Here is a 19,601-nt window from a genome sequence, read left to right as displayed (position 1 = left end):
GTGTCAAACAGGATGGGGAGGCATCATGTGACTTCACAGTCTGCAGGAAGACGAAGGCTGGAGAGGTCAGGGCACAGCTGGTCAGGCTCCTCCCTCCAGAGTTATCTCCGCAAGCATTCTCCTCTAGTGACAGGTTAACCCAGGCACATGAGGCATGCACTATGTCATTCTTGCCACCTCAAATCCAAAGTTGGGAGGAACTTTAACTCAAAAGGGAAAACTCTTACCACTGACGGAAGCTTGAGATTTCTTGTTATCTATATGAAAACACAAACAAAAAAACCAAAGTAAACAAAGTTTTATATAACCACATTATTTCCATGGGTAGGTCAGTTCTGTAGACATTTGCCCAAGTCTCAATCACTACGGAGCTCCTAGTACTCCCCGCTACCATGGGAAGGGTTTCTATTCTTGGCCCCACAAGGGACCTGGGGGCAGAGGGTACAGAGTAGCTCTAGGGTCAACCTGGGACCTTAGGGAACTGCCCCCAATGCTGAGGCACTCTGGGGCTGGGGACTCTGGGCCTACTATGGCTTTCCTTTATTCCAGGTCTACAGTCTCAGCTCAGCCTTGAGCAAACAAATAATAAGAACACTATAGGAACCCCAGTGGGGCTGGAGTGGTGGTGTTGAGACCCAACACTGCCTCCCTTTGCAGCCCACTCTGGTGAGGCAGTGTCTCTCTTACCTAGATGAGGAAACCAAGGCTGTCCATGGCCAGCTGGAAACCAGTCCAGCTGACCCCAGTGCCCAATGAAGAACTTCCGTAGCAGCCATGGGGGCCTGAACCTCCTGCTCGGCTCCTCCCCATAAGCCCGTGAGCCCCACAGGACTGCATGTGCCAACCAGGCCACTGTCCCCGAAAGCAGAACATGGGGAATCTTTGCCAGTGCATCTGGGCTAGATAATCTGGGCAGCTCATTGTCCTCCTACACATCCCAACACCTTCCCAACACCACAGAGAAGGTGAGATCAGTGAAATTCACCTTGCTGGTCATTCTGGTGAAAAGTTAGTGTCAAAAGAAGGAAAACCTACCAGGCTCTGGGGTGCTCAATGTCTCCCTTTGTCCCAGCAACAGACACTGAAGGTACAGCTGCCTGTCCCTAACCCACAGGGGAATGGCAATGAGACTCGTCAGGCACGTGCTCCGAGGACAGGCCGGTGTCAAGAGAAGTCTGCCTCCAGTGGTTATGCAGCGGCAGTGGGCTGGAGCCATTATTGGCTGAAAGCCAGCAGCTGCTGGCCCGTTTCCGTCAAAAGCTGTGGCCATTCAAGAATACTGGGTGTCCACATGCTTCCACATAACACATGCAAGCACCAAGACCCTGGCCCTAGGATGCGATGACAACTCACTTCTGCAGAGCAGGGGCCACTGCCTCGCTGACAACCACACTGGGCCCTCTGAATCAGAGGAGGCACAATGTGAGGTGAAGGGGCCCTCATCATAGCAGGGAGCCAGGGTGCAGACTCAGGAGGTCCTCCTCAGAAGCTTTTAGTCTGGAGGGAACATATGTCTAAGTGTCTCTGGCCTCCATGGGTCAATGAAATCAACTTTTAGGGAAGAGAGTTTCTGTTCCAGGGTAAACTGCTTATTTAAGAATTTCCCAGAAGTAAAAACAACAGCCCTATGAAAAGGGAGATTAAGTGGGCAAGTGAAAAAGCAACCCCGTTTAGACCACTTTGAGGACAGCATTTCCATTATGTCAGAATCAGCATTTTTGAGGCCAAGGCTCTGGGAGGATAGGGGATCTGGAATCAAATGCAAGACAATGAAGAACTTCCCAGAAGCAAGTGAGGTGACACAGACATTCTGACTCAGGCGCCATGGCCTGCCCAGAAAGCTCCACCGAGGCAGCAGCAGGGCTGGCCTCTCACAGCGATCTCAACAACCCAGAAAAGCGAAATCTTACTTACGAATGTCTCGAAAATGGATAATGAGCCTGGCCACGAGAGAAAGGTATTCGTCCTAAAAGTAAAAACAGGAAGCAGTTTAATCCCAGATGAAGAAGTGCAGCCATCGGACTCCCCATTCCCGCCCCTTTGCCTGCTGGCGTCGAGCTGAAGTCCATCCTGCAAGGCAGACTCAGACACTTGGCCTCCTCTGGAATCCACCTCTTGGAAGAGAGCCATCAGTGCTCAGCTAGGCTGGCCAAAAACAGGCACAAAGAAACAAGAAGGGGACAAAGAGCCTCCAACGGTCACTTCTCTCCCCTGACCTAAAGGCACTCAGCTGAGAGAGCTGGGAGCCATCTCGAGTGCCCTCTTTTCATCACAAAGGGGACAGGCAGGTTGGGGGAACAAGGTGCTGGCCTAAGGGCACAAGGCCTGTCAGAGGTAGCCACGGGCGGGCCATTGTGTCTTTGTACTATCTGTACAGAAAGTTTTCATTTCTCAGCCCAGCCTGTTGCTGTCTTTTCACTGATGACATAGTATCTGCTGCAAATCTAGATGGAACTCCCCTGGCTGTGCTTTCCAGGAGAATTTATGTTCATCTCTGTTTATGCACGGGCAAGGGAGCGTGTGGAAGCCACTCACAGGTAAGGTGAAGGCCACTGCCTGCTGAGGCACCCTCCTCTGTGCAGGCTCCTGTGTTTCTGGCATTGCCTGGCAGGGCCTGCCTTCCAACCATTGTCCTCTTTGGCCCCAAGGACACTCACTCTCAGGTGTTCCAGGGAAATCACTACTGTGAGTTAGTCTTTTGATCAATACTGGGATGTCTGAGGTAAAGTCTTATTTCAGAGAAGCATCCTTGCCCTCTGCTGAAGTGCACATCCTTCTGACAGGGCAGCCTGGAAGGGACAAAGCCCCGGCTCCCTGCTCTGCTCACCCAACCTTCCTCCTGAGTCACTGTGACACTCAGAATCCATCCACTACACTCCGAAGACAGCAGGGCAGAGGGAAAGCTGATGAAAAGTGGTCTCAGATGAGTGTAAAACTGTAAGGACACTTACGCAATCTTTATCATCCCACATCTATCTCCAAACTCTACCCTACTTCTTTTTTTCGGCTCAGGGAATTAGCACAGGACAACATAAAGAGGAAAGGCCCAGGGGACAGCAGAAGCTGGGATAAGCAGCGAGGCCTGGCCAGAGCAAAAGGACACCAAGGCGGTTCTGTCAACACACCCAGCTTCTGGCTGCCCCCATCGATTTCTAATAGGAAAGACATGTGTGTGTGAAGGGGTCCCATAGGCAGCCTGTCCCTGAAGGACAGTGGTATGAGGATGGGGGCAATGGAGGTGTGGGAACCTGAGGAACTCAGGAACAGAAGCGAGGTGACCAGGTATGAGGGTAGGCGGGCCTGGGGGCCAGCCAGGTCGACATCTCACAACTCCTAAGGCCCTGGACCATTTCTTAGGTCTGCGATACTTTAAATGAATTTGTTGAGTTTTCTCTACATCCATAAAAGGTAAAACAAGGGGAAGTAGGTTTCAAAAGCAACAAGATACTTCTACTTAGACATAAGACACTTAAACAGGACTCAGGAGCATGTCCCCAAAGCCCTTCTGCATAAAACCAGGGCTGAGCAAGACCCACTGTCAGCCTAGCACCTGGAACCCAGTGGGCAGGCATCACCACCCTGCAGGGCCCAGCACCACTCCTGACCCACAGTAGGGACAGCCACTGCCATCTATTCCAACTCTGCTATGGCTCTCGAGACTAGTGTAAGGAGACTTGGTGGGGAGCAGGGAGGGAGGGGACGCCTGATGTGAGAAACAAGCACAGGAAGCTGTCATGCTGCCAGTCAAGGAGGTGTCTTGTGGGCAATGATACTTCCTACATTCCTCCAAAGGTGGGTTTATCTAAGAACATCTAGGGGCTGAACACTGTGGGTCAGCCACAACAGCTTCTTTCCAGGGAAGAAAGCCCTGGATCTGAAAACTGTGCCTCTGATCCCCCTGGCTGGGCTCTTTTACTCTTGACTCCTCAGCACCCACCCCCACCCCAATCCAGATAGACAGATTATTATGTTCCTTTATGCTCCAAAGCACACCAACTCCCCTAGAACTGCTGAAGAAAAAGGGTTAAGGTGTTGGGAACTTCCCTTATCTTCACTCAGTCTGCTCTAGCTCCCCTGCTGGCTATCAAAATATAAGTGTCCAGCTGCACCTGAGGCTGAGTATTACAAACCATAAACAATGAACACTGTGACAGTAACAGCTAGCACTTGGCACTTCATGGTGCCAGGCACAGGAGTCAACAATTCACATGCATTATTGCCTTGATTCCTCCCAACCACCCAAAGGCAGGCACTACTAACACACCCAGTTTACTTATGAGAAAACAGAAACATTAAAAAGCTTCATAGAGGCCAATTGTGGAGGCTCACATCTATTATTCCAACACTTTGGAAAGCCAAGGCAGGAGGGTCTTGAGGCCAGGAGTTTAAGACCAGCCTGGGCAACACAGTGAGACCCCATCTCTACAAACAAAATAGAAACATTAGCCTGGTGTGGTGGCACATGCCTGTGGTCCCAGAGTGGGAGGCTGAGGCATGAGCCTGGGAGGTCAACACTGCAATGAACTGTGACCACTCCACTGCACTCCAGCCTAGGCGACAGAGTGAGACCCCATCTCAAAAAGTTAAAAGCTTCATGGAATTTCCACACTTGCTTGACATGTGAAAATCTTGTACAAGGGCCTCACAAAACATTGTGGAGTGAACACAAGGAAGGAGACAGGAGAGAAAAACACTCCATGCTGCATACACTGCAATGACATACACCTTTTATATAAGACCTGGGGAATCTAAACACACATATTTGCTTAGATCTGCCAAGAGAAACACTGGAAAGATACACCAAAATTGAAAATCAACAACCCAACAAGTATTAGGAACTGGGCTGGAAATGTTCCCTCTCTAAACCCACAGTGTTCCCTCTCTAAACTGACAGTGTTATGGGTTTTCACTTGAGAAGCACGTAAATCTTTTACTATTGAGAAGATAAAGCCAAATCAGGCCACGCACAGTGGCTCACACCTGTAATCCCAGTACTTTGGGAGGCCAAGACAGGAGGATCACCTGAGGACAGGAGCTCGAGACCAGCCTGGCCAACATGATGAAACTCCATCTCTACTAAAACTACAAAAAAATTAGCCAGGCATGGTGGCAGATGCCTGTAGTCCCAGCTACTTGGGAGGCTGAGGCAGGAGAATTGTTTGAACTCGGGAGATGGAGGTTGCAGTGAGCCGTGATCGCGCCACTGCACTCCAGCCTGGGCAACAAGAGCAAAAACTCAGTCTTAAGAAAAAAAAGTCAAAGCCAGGCACAGTGGCACAATCCTATAATCCCAGCTACTTGGAAGGATAAGGTAGGAGGACTGCTTGCACCCATGAGTTCAAGATCTGCCTGTGCAACTCAGGGGCAACACAGTGAATTATTTTCTTTCTCTTAAATAAATAAATAAATATTTTGAGACGGGGTGTTACTCTCGCCCAGGCTGGAGTGCAGTGGCGTGATCACAGCTCACTGCAATTTCAACCTCCTGGGCTCAAGTGAGCCTCACAACCTCAGCCTCCTGAGCAGCTGGGACTATATGGATGCACCACCATGCCCAGCTAATTTTTTGTATTTTTTGTAGAGACGCAGTTTTGCTATGTTGCCTAGGTTTGTCTTTTGCTCAGTCCTCAACCTCCAAAAGTACTGAGATTACAGGTGTGAGTTGCTGTATCACTGTAGCCAGCCTAAAATATTTTTCTAGCCGGACGCAGTGGCTTATGCCTATAATCCCAGCACTTTGGGAGGCCGAGGCAGGTGGATCACAAGGTCAAGAGATTGAGACTATCCTGGTCAACATGGTGAAATCTCGTCTCTACTAAAAATACAAAAATTAGCTGGGCATGGTGGCACACGCCTGTAGTCCCAGCTACTTGGGAGGCTGAGGCAGGAGTATTGCTTGAACCCAGGAGGTGGAGGTTGCAGTGAGCCGAGATGGCGCCATTGCACTCCAGCCTGGGTAACATGAGCGAAACTCCGTCTCAAAAAAAAAAAAAAAGAAAAAGAAAAAGAAAAAAAATTTTTCTAAAATGAAAAGTGGACCAAATCAAAAGAAAAAGTACAAGTCCTAAAACTTCAAAATAAAACAAATGAGCTGAATATCAAGTTGGTGGCAGAATCATATAGGGAAAATAAATATTTTGAGAGGCTTCTTAAAAAAAATGAAACAACAAAATATTCTCAATGGAAGGACAAACGGAACCTCAATGTATCAGTTTTAAGGAAATGTCAATTATAAGGACAAACAGAACTTCAAGGTAATCTTAAATTTTCAGTCTACCTTTCGTTATTGGTGGGAATGTAAACTGTTTATGCTGAAACAATTTGAAAGTAAAGCAAGCAAGTATGCTAAAAATATTAGAGACCAAGATATTATAGTAACAGAAAAGATACATGTTTAAAATGAAAGAAGTAAAAGCCCTATACATAAGGTTAAATTTGAATCAGAAATATTAGTGTAAAATTATGGGTTTTTGTTGTTGCTGTTATTTCAAAAACATGTTTTTTTCTTAGTTCTGTTCACTAAAAGGCCCAAAGCAATGAACAGACCAGTGCCCACATGGCATGCTCCAAATTCTACTTTACCAGCAGGGCTCACTCCCTAGAGGAGCAGCCAATCTGGGCCTAAATGCCAGCAGGCTACGAAAAACTAAAGAGGTTGTGTGAGGACTTCAAGAGACACAGGAGCTCCTGCTAGACGACGATGGGACCATATAAGCATCAAAATGAATGGCAGCAATGGACCAGAACACCCCAGATACACAGCCCTAAATGCCACTCAAAGAGAACCTATCTGTGGCCCCTGGGGGGACTCCTGAGACTGGAAAGCTCAGAAAAACAGCATTCCTGGAGGTCTTGAACACATAGGGTTTCAAACAATCATCTAGCTGTGGCTGACAAAAGAAAATCTTTCTTGACCAAAAAACCATCGATGTAACAAATGTGGGAGAAAAGCCAGAACCAGTCTGCAATTCCTAATTAAATGACGGAACCATCGGATGGTAATAGGAGCTTTACCAGTGTCAGGCTGTTGTTGCTCTCCAAACCTCCAAACTGTGGTCTTTTGGGAATATCAAGATACCCAGAAATACAAATGCAAGGCAACACTCTGGATGTATTCTTGCTAAGAGACCACGGCACCCTCTGCACTTTGATTTAGCACCGAGTTCACAAGAAGGAAGGGGCAGGCAGGATGAATCAGGAGCTTGGGGGGCATCAGAGCCCATGGGGAGGGCCGCAGGACATCTGGGCTGCTCCTTCACCAGGCCAGGAGGGGCCAAGGGGAGAAAAGACCCATGTTTGGATCCTGATTCAAAGAAGTCAACTATTAGGAAAAAAGTGTTGAAACTTGAAGGAGGCCTTCCCATTGATGACAATAGTGACTTCATGTGATGGTTATGTGGGGCCCTAGCAAAGGCCAGTATGGAGACCCTTAGCAGAGATACAACTCTGAGGGTAAGGCTGTGCCCTCAGTACTTTAGGAGGAACACAGAGACAGCCAAGGGAAAAGTCCCCAAACCACAGTAACTGCTGACTCTGGGTTAGAGAAATATGACACCTCTGTGCTTTCATGTCTGAGTTTTCCTAAGAGATTTTAAAATACCATCAAATTCCAGAAACAGTGCTTTCATGCCATTATCCACAGCCCCCTGGGACCTTGGTCCCAGCCCACAGGACACGTCATCAGAAACCAAGCAGGGATGAGGCAGCCCCAGCAGTGCCCTCCACCCAAGGAAATCACGCTGCCCTGACCTGGCCACCAAGGAAAAAACAGATCTGTTATCAATCATTTTCACTAGTTCTATTAAAAATATATGTAATAGGTTGGCTGAGATACAATTCACTCATTTAAAGCATGCCATTCAATGGTTTTTGGTACTACATTCAGAGTTGTGCAGCATTACCAAAATCAATTTCAGAACATTTTCTTTTTTTTTAGGCAGAGTCTCAGTCTGTCACCCAGACTGGACTGCAGTGATGCCATCTTGCATCACTGCAAACTCTGCCTCCTGGGTTCAAGTGATTCTCCTGCCTCACACTCCCAAGTAGCTGGGACTACAAGTATGCGCCACCATGCCCAGCTTTTGTATTTTTAGTAGAGGCAGTATTTCACCATGTTGGCCAGGCTGGTCTCAAACTCCTGACCTCAAGTGATCTGCCAGCCTCAGCCTCCAAAGTGTTGGGATTACAGGTGTGAGTCACCATGCACGGACCAATTTTGGAACATTTTCATCACTCCAAATGAAAATTCCATTTCACCCACAGCACCCTTAGCCCTTGGCAATCACTAATCAACTTCCTATCCGTAGCAGGCTAAATAACAGTCCTTAAAGAAATCAGGTCCTATTCCCTGGAACCTGTAAATGTTCCCTTATTTGGGAAAAGGTTCTTTGCAGATGTGATTAAGTTAAAGATCTTGAGATGGAGGGTTATCCTGGGTTATGCAGGTGGGCCCTAAGTGCAACTGCATGTATTCTCACAAGAGGGAAGCAGAAGGAAAGTTCACATACACAGAGAAGGCGATGTGAAGATGGAACACACCGAGAGAATTTATTTACCTTGTAATGCTGGCCTTGAAAACTGGAATGATACAGCCACAAGCCAAAGAGTACCAGCAGTGACCAAAAGCTGAAAGATGCCAGGAATAGGTTCCTCTCCTATAGCCTCCCTGCTGCCACTGTGATTTTTGCCCATGGTACCGACTTTGAACTTCTGGCCTTGTGAACTGTGAGATTAGATATCTGTTCTTTTAAGCCACCAAGTTTGTAGTAACTTCTTATAACAGCCACAGGAAACATACAAATTTTGTCACCAAGAGTGGGGTGCCTAAATATGTGGCAGTCACTTTGGAACTGGATAATAGAGGCTGGTAGAATTGTGAGAAGCATGACAAAAAAGGCCTAGGTATCCTTGAACAGGCTATGTGTAGAGATGTGGATGTTAAAGACTCTGTCACCCAGACTCTGCCTTAAAGGAAATGAGGAACCTGTTACACAAAGTCTGCGTTATCTTTAAGAATACATATACTATCAAAAACAGAATGTTGGTAGAAACACGAACATTAGAGGTGATTCTAAGGACACAGAGGAAACAAAGAACATGTTACTGGAAACTACAGCAAAGGTGATCTTTGTTATATAATGGCAAAATGTTTAGCTGGATTGTGTCCCATAGCTGTGTGGAAGGCAGAATCATAAGTGATGAGCTTGCACATTTAGCTGAGCAGACTTCCAATCAAAGCATTCAAGACTCAGCTTGGGCCAAGCGCGGTGACTTATGCCTGTAATCGCAGCACTTTGGGAGGCTGAGGTGGGCCAATCACCTGAGGTCAGGAGTTCAAGACCAATATAGTACAACCCCGTCTTTACTAAAAATACAAAAATTAGCCAGGCGTGGTGGTGGGTTCCTGTAATTTCAGCTACTTGGGAGGCTGAGGCAGGAGAATCGCTTAAACCCAGTAGGTGGAGGTTGCAGTTAACCGAGATCACATTACTGCACTCCAGTCTAGGTGACAGAGTGAGTCTCAGGAAAAAAAAAAAAAAAACCTCAGCTTGGTTTCTTCTTGCTGCTTGCAGTAAAATGCAAGAGGAGGCCAGGCGCAATGGCTCATGCCTGTAATCCCAGCACTTTGGGAGCCAAGGCGGCCGGATCACTTGAGGTCAGGAGTTTGAAACCAGCCTGGCCAATACGGTGAAACCTGTCTCTGCTAAAAATACAAAAATTAGTTAGGTGTGGTGGTGGGTGCCTGTAATCCCAGCCACCTGGGAGGCTGAGGCAGGAGAATCACTTAAACCCAGGAGGTGGAGGTTGCAGTGAGCTGAGATCACGCCACTGCACTCCAGCCTGGTCAATAGAGTGAGACTTCGTCTCAAAAAAAAAAAAAAAAAAAAAGCAAGAGGAAAGAAATAAAAATTAAGGGGATAATAAAAGGTAAAAAGAATTTTTAAAATACAAAAAAAACAAAAAGAGATAAATTGAGGGAAGAACTGTTAGGCAGAAGGGAACCTAGACTTCATAATTTGGGAAATTCTCAGGCTATTTAGATTGGAAAAAACCAAAATGCTAAAACTAGGAGATTCACTGTTAGGAAAGTATGTTCTGTAGAAAACGCCAAGGGTGTGGCATGTCTTGCAAATGTTTCTAGTGCGAAAGAGATTAAACACGGGACTCATGAGTCCCCTCAATCATCTCACAGAAGTGCAGAAGAGAGACAAAATTAGGAAAGATCTGTAGAGAAACCTCATCTAATGCTATGAATTCCAACATACATGCAGAAGTTCCACAGGATTTTGAGAATGTTCTACCAGCAGAAACACTGCCAGCTTGGAGTAGAAAGTTTACAGACTAGACAAAATCAAAGAACTCCCAAAACTGTAGAGGCAGGAACAGGCTGCCTCAAATTAGTCAGCCTCAAGCATGTGCTGCCCTTTAAGAAAGTGAGGGCAGAGCCATGGACCCACAGTTAGGAGCCTCCAACCTTATGGTAACTTGTTATGGCAGCCATGGGAAACTAATACACTGTCTCTATAGATCTGCCTATTCTCTGGACACTTCGTAAAAATGCAACATGTCATCCTTTGTGACTGCTTCATTTCATTTATGTAATGTTTTTAAGCTTCATACATGTTGTAGCATATATCAGCCCTTCGTTCCTTCATATGGCCACGTGATATTCCATTGTATGGACATTCTACATTCTGTTTATCCATTTATCAGCTGGTAGACATTTGAGTTGTTTCCGCTTTTGGCTACTTATGATGTTATAATGATGCTATAAACATTTGTGTATATGTGTTTGTGTGGACATGTTTTCTTTTCTCTTGGGTATATACCTAAGAGCAGAATTTCTAGGTCATATGGTAACTCTACATTCAACTTTTTGAGGCTTTGTCATACTGTTTTCCACAGCAGCTGTACCATTTCACATTCTCTCCAGCAATGTATGAGAATTCCAATTTCTCTGCCAGGTGCGGCGGCTTATGCTTGTAATCCCAGCACTTTGGGGAGCCAAGATGGGTGCACCACCTGAGGTCAGGAGTTTGAGACCAGCCTGGTCAACATGATAAGATGATAAAACCCTGTCTTGGCTGGGCGTGGTGGCTCATGCCTGTAATCCAAGCACTTTGGAGGCCAAGGCGGGCGGATCACTTGAGGTTGGGAGTTCAAGACCAGCCTGACCAATATGGTGAAACCCCGTCTTAAAAAAAAAAAAAAACAAAAAAAAACCCTGTCTCTACTAAAAATACGAAAATTAGCCAGGTGTGGTGTTGTGTGCCTGTAGTTCCAGCTACTCGGGAGGCTGGGGCAGGAAAATCACTGGAAGCTGGGAAGTGGAGGCTGTAGTGAGCCGAGATTGTGCCACTGCACTCTAGCTTGGACGTCAGAGCGAGACTCCATCTCAAAAAAAAAAAAAAAGAGAGAATTCCATTTTCTCTACATCTTTGTCAGCATTTATTATTGTCTACCTTTTTTTAAATCACGACCATTATAATGGGAATGAAGTGGCATCTCACTGTGTTTTTTATTTGCAATCCTCTCCCCTAATGACTAGTGATGTTGAACATTTTTTCATGTGCTTGTTGGCCATTTGTATCTCTTCTTTGGAGATACATTTATTCAACTACTTTGCCTATTTTTTAGTTGCCTTTTTTTTTTCTTTTAGTGTTGTTGAGTTATAGGAGTTCTTTATGTATTCTGGATATTAAACCCTCATATATGGTTTGCAAATATTTTCTCCCACTCCATGTGTTGTTTTTCTCTTTTTTGGCAGTGTCCTATGATGTACAAGTTTTTTATTTTGACGAAGTCAAATTTATCTACGTTTTTTGTAGCTTGTGCTTTTTTGGCATCATATCTAAGAAACCATTACCTAATCCAAGGTCATGAAGATGTATGCCTCTGCTTTCTTATAAGATATTTATAGTTTTAGCTTGTAAATTTAGATTTTTGACCCATTTTGAGTTTTTAAAAAAATTTTTGAGAGAGAGAGTCACTCTGTCACCCAGGCTGGAGCACATTGGGACAGTCAATGCTCACTGTAATCTCAAACTCCAGGGCTCAAGTGATCCTCCACCCTCATGCTGTCAATTAGGCAGAACCACAGGTACATGCCACCATGCCTGGCTGGTGTTTTTTATTTTGAGTTAATTTTTGTATAGGGTGTGAAGTTGAGTCTCAACCTCAATATTTTGTATGTGGTTATCCAGTTGTCCTAGCAACTACTAACTATGATTTAGGTAATTCAAAATTTTATTTTTATATATAAAATATTTTTAATATTAAAATGAATAACAGAACACATGTCAATAGCCCCCTTATCCAGCTTAAATTTAAAAGTAAAAAAGGAAGCATGCAAGCTTGCTCTCCCCACGTCATTCCTTTGACTTGCCCTGCACTTCACTTTCTCCACAGGTAAACTGAAGGAAATGTCACAAGAACTAGACAGTGTTTGTAAAGTACATAGCTCTCAGTGCCTTAATATATGCATAATATGGCTACTGAAAACCAAACCATTAGAATTTAAAATTAGGCTTATGAACAAGTATGTTTACTAAGTATGAGGCAGGAGACTTGAAGGTAACACATTTTTTTTTTCAGACAGAGTTTCGCTCTTGTTGCTCAGGCTGGAGTGCAATGGCACGATTTTGGATCACTACAACCTCTGCCTCCAGGGTTCAAGCAATTCTCCTGCCTCAGCCTCCCAAGTAGCGGAGATTACAGGCGCCCAACACCATACCCAGCTAATTTTTGTATTTTTAGTAGAGACGGGGTTTTGCCATGTTGGCCTCGAACTCCTGACCTCAGGTGATCTGCCCGTCTCGGCCTCCCAAAGTGCTGGAATTACAGGCATGAGCCACTGAGCCCAGCCGATGGTCACACATTTAGATAGAGTAGAGCAAAGGAGCACCACCTAATGGTAAAAAATGACACTCGACCCTCATTCTGAACCAGCTGCACGCAGCATAACTCAGGTCTTTCTAGCAGACATCAATAGTTATTACATCACCTGTTCAAATCTTTTTTTTTTTTTTCTTTTTTTTTTTCAGATGGAATCTCACTCTGTCGCCCAGGCTGGAATGCAGTGACGTGATCTCGGCTCACCGCAACCTCCATCTCTTGGGTTCAAGCAATTACCGTGCCTCAGCCTCCAGAATAGCTGGGAGTACAGGTGCACACCATCACACCTAGCTAATTTTTGTATTTTTAGTAGAGACGAGCTTTCACCGTCTTGGCCAGACTGGTCTCAAACTCGTGAATTCAAGTGATCCACCCACGTTGGCCTCCTGAAGTGCTGGGATTACAGGCATTAGCCACTGCACCCAGCCACATGTTGTACAAACCATGCTCTCCTCAGCTCTAAGATTAAGTACTGAATGCTGGGGCCAGTAATTGTCCTTGATTAATAGGTATAGCAGAAGATGTATTCAGATTTGGTGAAAAACCTGATCCTAGGCTTGTGAGGTCCCTTAGAAAGGCTGAAGCAGGCCGGGCACAGTGGCTCAAGCCTGTAATCCCAGTACTTTGGGAGGCCGAGGCGGGAAGATCATGAGGTCAGGAGTGGTGAAACCACGTCTCTACTAAAAATACAAAAATTAGCCAGGTATGCTGTTGGGCGCCTGTAATCCCAGCTACTCGGGACGCTGAGGCAGGAGAATAGTGTGACCCCAAGATGCACGGGTTGCAGTGAACCCAGACAGCACCATTGCCCTCAAGACCCGGTGACAGTGCGAGACTCCATCTCAAAAGAAAAAAAAAGAAAGGCTGACGCAGCCAGGCCCAGCAGCTCATGCCTACAATCAATCCCAGCACTCTGGGAGGCCAAGGAGGGAGGATTGCTTGAGGCCAGGAGTTTGAGACCAGACTAGACAACACAGTGAGACCCTGTCTCTACAAAAAAAGTTTTTTTGTTTTTTTTTTTTTTGAGATGGAGTCTCACTCCGTCACCCGGGCTGGAGTGCAGTAGTGCGCTCTTGGCTCACTGCAAACTCTGCCTCCCGGGTTCAAGCCATTTTCCTGCTTTGGCTTCCTGAGTAGCTGGGATTACAGGCTCGCGCCACCACGCCTGGCTAATTTTTGTATTTTCAGTAGAGACAAGGTTTCACCATGTTAATCAGACTGGTCTTAAACTCCTAATCTCAGGTGATCCACCCAAAGTGGATCTCAGCCTCCCAAACTGCTGGGATTATAGGCGTGACCCACCATGCCCAGCCAAAAAATTTTAAATATAATTAGTCAAGCTTTGAGTCACATATTTTATGAAAAAAAATAGTTTTTAAAAAATTAGGCAGGCATTGTGTTGCATACCTCCCAGGTACTTGGGAGGTTGGGGTGGGAAGAGCACTTGAACCCAGAAGTTTGAGGCTTTAGTAAGCTATCATCACACCACTGTACTCCAGCAGCCTGCATGACAGACCAACACCCTGACTCAAAAAGAAAAAGAAAAAACGCTGAAGGTACGAAAGTACCTTCATTAATCAGAGGCATGTTAGCATCTTTGTCCTCTCTTGCTCTCCTAGGGAACACAGTTGGAGCTATCTTTTTGCCCCTTGATTCTAGCTGATTGGTTGTTCAGCCCAGGCCCTCCTCTCTGATAAATCCCAATGTGGCTTCCCAGTTCTGCTGCTCTCTCAAACTCCCTAGTCCCTGAGTTTCACCTTAGCTCCTCAGAAAGGGTTTAGCTCTATACCAACCATTTCTAAACTGCAAACCAAAGACATGTACTACTTTTACTTAATACTATGTTAAATGCAAAATAGGTGACAGGTGTTTAATTCTTAGCAGGCCAATAAGCAAATGTCCAGAAATGCATCCAGTTCCAGTAAACATATCTCCACACTGCCCCTGTAGGTACTGACACAGAGGTGCCAGGACCCCTGACTATCTTCTCATTCAATGGGTGCTAAATCTTCCTGAACTTTCCTTCAGGAGGATGGCTGGAGTGTTTGGAGATGCTATTATCACTATCACCCACCATCCTGAGACATAGCTAATTTTGTATCCCTCAGCCTCCCTTAGACAGAGAGTAGTCCCACCCATAGAAATTAAAGTGTTAAGGAATTAAAGTGGGTGTTTGGGGGTCTTTTGCTTTGACAGATGGGAGTCAGTAAGAGATGTGGCTAAGAGTATAGGCTCTGACGTCAGCCAAATGACATCCTGAGCAAAATGATGAGTATCTGTGTGCCTTAGTTTCCTTGCCTGTAAACAGGAAAGAGTGGTACTGTAGTTGAGTAAGGATCAAATGAGTTCACATGCATGAAGCATGCAGAACAGGGCCTTGCAAGCAGACATCACTATAGAGTGCACAAATGGGGTCTGGCTGTAAGACCTGGAGCCAACGACAGGATTTTAACTTGGGGTGCTAATACCCACATTGAAGGTATGAGCTCACTCCAGACAATTAAGTGAATTCCTTTAGACAAGTACACGCAAGGCTTTACTTGCCTTAGGGTATACACTAGATAGCCTGAGGTGCCCATTAGTGGCCTGGTTTCCTTTGGGATGGGCACTTCTGGACTCAGAAGTCTGCCAGGATTGCAATGGAGACCTTCCATGACCCACAACCTCTCAGACTCTCTTGGGGTCTGGAAACACAGAGAAACTCCTCCCTATCCTATTTCCTGCTCAGAAGTCCCACCTTTTACACTCCTTCACAGTTGTTACAACAGGTCTCAGGCAGCAGGGGCAGGTAATAAGGATCCCCAGGCTGCCGTCTGACCTGAAGAGTCCTACTATAGTCCACCTGCCGAGACGGTCCTCACAACACTGGCTGGCACTGCCTCCATGTAGAGTTTGAGCAGTAAGTAAAAAGATGGCCACCAGACAATATCCAAGTAAGATGTCTGTCCCTGTAAAAACAACGCAGGAAAATTCCAACAGTTCTTATATATATTTGTCTTCTAATTAGTCAGAGCTTCTGCCTAGAGTTAGAGATTTAGAACTAGCTTGATAACAGGAAATGGACTAAAATCATTAAGGCACAGTGTGTGGGCTGCAGTAAATTCAGGGGCCAAGGCAGAACAAGCTGTCATGGGGAGGGGCAGTTGTTCTGCTGGATGCCTCCTTTTAGGGAAGGCTTAATCCTCAGGTGGTGGGAAGGTCTCTGTGGTAGCTAGTCTCCATGGTGTTCCCAAAATAATCAATGGCCTGCCTGCACCTATAGGCTGCTGCTCTTATCAAAAGGTAGAGGCCATTTACTCTCCCCTGAACTTGCACAGGCCTTGGGACTTACTGTTTCCAAGTGATGTTCTAGGAGCTGTGAGGACTAGCAGCTTCCACTTCTTCTTCCTCTTGGAAGTCAGCTGCCATGCTGTAAGGAAGTCCAGCTATGCTGCTAAACATGCCACGTGGAGGCTATGTAAGAAAAACTGATGTGCAGCCACCTGAGTGAAGCCTTTATGGCTCTGCCAGCGAGGCTGGGGTGTGGGCAGAAAGCAGTCACATGAAGGGTCACAAGTGAGACTGGGAGAACGGCCCAGTCAGGCAATCCCAACTGCCCCAACTGCTGACCCACAGATTCAGAAAAAAAATAAATAAATCACTGCTTTAAGCCACTATGTTGTAGAGTGGTTTGTTATGAAGTAATAGATAACAAACAATGCTGAACCAAGAAGTCTGCATTTCAAAATCTGAAAGAGTTCAATAACTATTCAATAAAGTTCAAAATGAACCTTATAAAAGTTCATTTAATTATAAGAAAATACAAACTGGCCAGGTGCAGTGGCTCATGCCTATAATTCCAGCATGTTGGGAGGCCGAATGGGTGGATTGCTTGAGGTCAGGAGTTCAAGACCAGCCTGACCAACATGGTAAAATCCTGTTTCTACTAAAAATACAAAAAATTAGCTGGCTGTGGTGGCAGCCTCCCAAGTAGCTAGGACTGCAGGCACAGGCCACCATGCCCAGCTAATTTTTTGTTTTTTTTTTTGAGACAAAGTCTTGCTCTTTCAGTAGGCGCCAGGCTGGAGTGCAGTGGCGCAATCTTGGCTCACTGCAACCTCTGCCTCCTGGCTTCAAGCAATTCTCCGGCCTCAGCCTCCCGAGTAGCTGGGACTACAGGCGCAGGCCACCAGGCCCAGCTAATTTTTTGTATTTTTAGTAGAGACGGAGTTTCACCATGTTGACCAGGATGGTCTCGATCTCTTGACCTCGTGATCCCCCTGCCTCGGCCTCCCAAAGTGCTGGGATTATAGGCATGAGCCACCACACCCAGCCCAATTTTTTGTATTTTAATAGAGAAGGGGTTTCATCATGTTGGCCAGGATGATCCTGATCTCCTGACCTCGTGATCCACCCGCATTGGCCTCCCAAAGTGCTGAGATTACAGACATGAGCCACTGCACTGGGCAATTTTCTTTTTCTTTTTTTTGAGACAGAGTCTTGCTCTTGTTGCCCAGGCTGGAATACAGTGACATGATCTTGGCTCACCGCAACCGCCACCTCCCAGGTTCAAGCAATTCTCCTGCCACCACTTTTTGTATTTTTAGTAGAGACGGAGTTTTACTACATTGGTGAGGCTCGTCTGGAACTCCTTACAGAGCAAGACTCCATCTCAAAAACAGAAAAATCGCTGGTCTTAAACGCCTAACAGAGCAAGATTCCGTCTCAACAGAGTCTCGCTCTTGTTGCCAGGCTGGAATGCAGTGGTGCAATCTCAGCTCACTGCAACCTCTGCCTCCCAGGTTCAAACAATTCTCCTGCCTCAGTCTCCTGAGTAGCTGGGATTACAGGCATGCGCCACCACACCTGGCTAATTTTTTGTTTATAGTAGAGACCAGGTTTCTCCATGTTGGTCAGGCTGGTCTAGAACTCCCAAACTCAGGTGATCCACCCACCTTGGCCTCCCAAAGTGCTGGGATTACAGGTGTAAGCCACTGTGCCTGGCCAAAAATTGTTAATTTATTTTTAAAAATAGAGTTGGCTGGGCATGGTGACTCACGCCTGTAATCCCAACACTTTGGGAAGCTGAAGTGAGTGGACTGCCTAAGGTCAGGAGTTCACAGCCTGGCTAACATGGTGAAACCCCTATCTATTAAAAACAAAAAAATTGGCCAGGCATCATAGCACATGCCTGTAGTCTCAGCTACTTGGGAGGCTAAGGCAGGAGAATCATTTGAAGCCAGGAGGCAGAGGCTGTGGTGAGCCAAGATCATGACATTGCACTCCAGCCTAGGCAACAAAGCAAGACTCCATCTCAAAAAAAAAAAAAAAATAGAGTCAGGGTCTCACTGTGTTGCCCAGACTGGTCTTAAACTCATGGACTCAAGCAATCCACCTGCCTTGGCCTCCTAAAGTGCTGGGATTACAGGTGTGAGCCACTGCACCTGGCCAGATATTGTTAAATTTTTAAATTAAAAATCCCCCAAAATAGGCCAGGTACAGCAGCTCACACCTGTAATCCCAGCACTTTGGGAGGTCAAGGCAGGCCAGTTGTTTGAGGCCAGGAGATAGAGACCAGCCTGGTCAACATGGTGAAACCTCATCTTTACTAAAAATACAAAAATTAGCCAGGTGTGGTGGTGCAGGCCTGTAATCCCAGGTATTTGGAAGGCTGGGTCAGAAGAATCGCTTGAACCTGGGAGACAGAGGTTGCAGTGGGCCAAGATCATGCTACTGCACTCCAGCCTGGGCAACAGAGCAACTCTGTCTCAATTAAAAAAAAAAATCACAAATTATATATCTAATAAGAGACTTATATCCAAACACATAAAGAACTATTACAACTCAACATAAAAAGACTAACAACCCAACTTAAAAATGGACAAAGGATCTGGATACACATTACTCCAAAGAAAATATATAAATGGCCAAAAAGCACATGAAAAAGATGCTCAACATCATTAGTCACTACGCAAGTGCAACTCAAAACAATGAGACACCACTTTACACCCATTGCAATGGCTACAATTAAAATAAACAATAACAAGTATTGGAGAGGATGAGGAGAAATTGGAACCTCATTTAAGCTGCTGGTGAGAATTTAAAATAGTGCAGTTGCTTTGGGAAATATCTGGCAATTCCTCAAAAGGTTAAATACAGAGGCACGATACGACCCAGAAATTCTACCCCTAGGTGTGTACACAAGAGATATGAAAACACAGTCCACACAAAAACTTTACATAAACTATTGTTCTGCTTATTCATAATAACGAAAAAGTAGAAACAATGTAAATGTCCACCAACTAATGAATGGCTATAAAAAATGTGATATGACCATCCAGAAATGGAATATTTGATAAAAAGGAATAAAGTTGGCCAGGCGTGGTGGCTCAAGACTGTAATCCCAGTACTTTGGGAGGCCAAGGTGGGTGGATCACTTGAGGTCAGGAGTTCTAGAGCAGCCTGGCCAACATGGCCCCAAACCATGACAAAACCCCATCTCTCCTAAAAATACAAAAACTAGCCAGGCATGGTAGTACACACCTGTAATCCCAGCTACTAGGGAGGCTGAGGCAGGAGAATTGCTTGGAGGTTGCAGTGAGCCAAGATTGCACCACTGCACTCCAGCCTGGGTGACAGAGCGATACTCAGTCTCAAAAAAAAAAAAGAATAAAGTATATAGCAAACATGGTTCATGGACCTTGAACCTTGAAAATATTATGCTAAGT

At 45.7% G+C, this 19,601-nt stretch overlaps 1 protein-coding gene across 7 annotated transcripts in view; it reads right to left on the bottom strand.

The window, feature by feature from the left end:
• MED15 (mediator complex subunit 15) overlaps positions 1-19,601 on the bottom strand; it is an 89,891-nt gene that overhangs the window by 39,866 nt on the left and 30,424 nt on the right. For 6 of the 7 annotated variants that reach the window (XM_012439253.2, XM_012439255.2, XM_012439256.2 and 3 more), the window contains 2 exons: positions 1,915-1,966; positions 228-257 (listed from right to left, as the gene is read on the bottom strand). In XM_012439253.2, the coding sequence (XP_012294676.2) occupies positions 228-257; positions 1,915-1,966 (82 nt within the window). Of the gene's footprint in view, positions 1-227; positions 258-1,914; positions 1,967-19,601 lie in introns of those variants that run through there. The other variant, XM_064362849.1, reaches the window with a different exon arrangement.

This window comes from Aotus nancymaae, unplaced genomic scaffold, assembly GCF_030222135.1.
Source record: "Aotus nancymaae isolate 86718 unplaced genomic scaffold, 86718_ANA_hifiasm-v0.15.2.pri h1tg000049l, whole genome shotgun sequence".
Taxonomy (NCBI): domain Eukaryota; kingdom Metazoa; phylum Chordata; class Mammalia; order Primates; family Aotidae; genus Aotus; species Aotus nancymaae.
The sequence above is the reverse complement of the archived record's forward strand: the minus strand, read 5'-3'. Positions and strand labels throughout refer to the sequence as shown.